The sequence below is a fragment of the Ammodytes marinus genome, assembly GCF_949987685.1.
Source record: "Ammodytes marinus genome assembly, chromosome: 2".
NCBI classification, from domain to species: domain Eukaryota; kingdom Metazoa; phylum Chordata; class Actinopteri; order Uranoscopiformes; family Ammodytidae; genus Ammodytes; species Ammodytes marinus.
The window spans coordinates 22,529,175-22,531,697 of NC_137231.1; the positions used below are offsets into that span (position 1 = coordinate 22,529,175).

Consider the following 2,523-nt stretch of genomic DNA (forward strand, 5'->3'; position numbering starts at 1 on the left):
AAACGGTGTATTTGTGTTTTTAGATGAGCCATGCTCTAATGTTGTCATGTTTTGGGGTTTTTGCTCAAATGACACATGAAATTAATCTTGAACCATTACAGGAGCAACCAAGTCAATATAACTTATGCAAATTGATATGTTGCTATTTTTGTTTTGTTTTTTACACAACAACACAGTAAACAATCCACTCCTTGTGATCTATTTGCGGAGACTGCTCCCAAGTGAAACCCTGTGATCTCTCAGAGTATGCCCCTGATGTCCTTGTGTCTAATAACTCATTTTCCAAAATAAAAAAATACAAATTTTTCTTAATGACAAACTTCGATTGCTTTTATTATTTCAGTGCTACAAAGCTGGTGGTGTAATACGGAAACCCCGCGTTTCTCATGATAAAATGCATGGAATCGGCACATGGCACGTCTTGCATGGCAATATAACGATGGCTGCCGGCGCATATCGGCTATATACTGTAGCTACAACACTGAATAAACATGAGCTTTTACATTGAGATCGAAGGTTACTGTCTTGTCTCGTTTCATCAACGGTCACTGACCCCGGGATTTCTCTCTTTTATTTTTTATTTTATTTTTTGACGCTGTCCTCCAACCAAGAAGAGACTGTCCCTGAATGAAAGTCTGTTTAGCTACTTGTTTTGCTGCTCCATAAAGTCAGTAAACAGTTCCTTTTTACCCCTTTAAATCCTCCACAGTAAAGTAAAGACAAAGTTCTCTCCGTGTGTGGTCACGCTCTGTGGAATTTGCATCTTATGATCTTCTTGAAAGCACTTTGGAAGTCTTTGTTGAAGTAGGCATATATGATGGGGTTGAGGAGAGAGTTGGAGTAGCCCAGCCAGTTTATAACTGCGCCCAGCCAGTCGGGCATGTAGCAGCTCTCTGCACAGAAAGGCAGCACCAGTGCCACGATGAAAAAGGGCAACCAGCAGAAGATGAAAGTTCCCATGATGATCCCAAGTGTTTTCACTGTTTTACGTTCCCTGGCCATCGCAATCTTTCTCTTCGCGTCCAACTTTTTGTCATTCATGTTTTCGTAGCCATGCGAGGAGGACTGAGGGGTATTAGGCAGTGGCAGGTGCGTCTTTGAGTTGCCGATAACTTCTATGATCTCTAGTGACTCGCCCTCCTCTCCGTGCTTCACCGCGCCGTTTACGCACGGGGAGCTGGGTTTAGAATCATCGCTGCGCTTCCAGCCCTTTCCTCCGGCCTCGCCGTTGGTTTTCTTGTGGAAGATGGAGGGAGACACGGCCAAGCACTTGTCTGACACTTTTGTTTTCTCTGTTTTCTTGACCGTCTTTCGAATCCGAAACCGAGCAGCCTTGAATATCCGCCCGTACAGCACCAACATGAGGATGAGAGGGATGTAAAAAGCCCCAAATGTGGAGTAGATGGTGTAGCCCGGGTCCTGGCTGATGAGGCAGGCGTCGGGGTTCGCCCTGTCCGCTGCACTTCTCCAGCCTAACATAGGGGGAATAGAGATGGAGAAACCAATTAGCCAAGTCACGCTAATCAAGATCGCTGCGCGCCTCGGTGTCCGTTTGTTTACATAGTCAATGGGGTCTGTTATGGCCCAGTACCTGTCCAGGGCGATTGCGCACAGATGCAGGATGGATGAGGTGCAACACAGTACATCCAGAGAGATGAATATATCGCAGATCTCCTGTCCCAGTGTCCACTTGTTCAAAACCTGGTAGAGGGCCGCCATTGGCAGAACCAGTACCGATACCATGAGGTCCGTCACGGCCAGGGATCCAATCAGATAGTTTGCCACATTCTGGAGAGATCTCTCCAGGGCGATGGCTGCCACGACACACGCATTGCCAAATATGGAGCAGAGGATGAGAGCCCCTAGGAGGAGAGAGGTGATAATCTGGTAACTCAGCTTCAGCTCTTGTGGCGACCCGGACCCCGTGCCATTCTCACCCGAGCCCCAATCGGCCACCACGTCCACCCCGCCAGGGTAGCCGCCGGTCGCGTTGCTGTCGTTGCTGCTTGTTGTTGTAAAATCCATGGTGCGACCACACTGAGAGTGCAACTGTCCCAGGGCAGTGGGAGGGGGACACCCAGCTGGATGGATAAGCAGGACACAGTCAGCCCCTCAGACGGCTGCTGCTGTGCGTTTTACCGGGGTCCATCGGAGTTACCGCGTTCGTGCCGTCGCTCTCAGGACGCATGACGCAGACGTGTTAGTGGTGAGTGTGTGTGTGTGTGTGTGTGTGTGTGTGTGTGTGTGTGTGTGTGTGTGTGTGTGTGTGTGTGTGTGTTAGTGTGTATTGCAGCCCGTAAGTGTTGACAGCCGGGTGCGCTCACTGGTACCGCGAATCATCTGAGCTTGGTGACGCCGTGAATTCATTTATACCAGCAGCTTCAAGTACGTCAGACCATGTAGAGGTCGCCCTGGAGTTGTGTGTCCCTGCACTCCGTCTTCCACTACAGACTGCTGGCGAGGGTGCAGAGCTCTCCTTTTCTTTTCCCTCCTCTTTATTTTGCTCTCTTTGGACTCACTGAA

General features: G+C 49.1%; 1 protein-coding gene across 1 annotated transcript; it reads right to left on the reverse strand.

Moving 5' to 3' along the window:
• Nucleotides 1-741: 741 nt before the first annotated feature.
• On the reverse strand, nt 742-2,025 carry htr1aa (5-hydroxytryptamine (serotonin) receptor 1A a; the record flags this gene model as incomplete). Its single annotated transcript, XM_080037852.1, has 1 exon — nt 742-2,025. The coding sequence occupies one exon, from the start codon at nt 2,023-2,025 to the stop codon at nt 742-744; it is 1,284 nt and encodes a 427-aa protein (XP_079893978.1).
• Between the last annotated feature and the right edge of the window lie 498 nt (nt 2,026-2,523).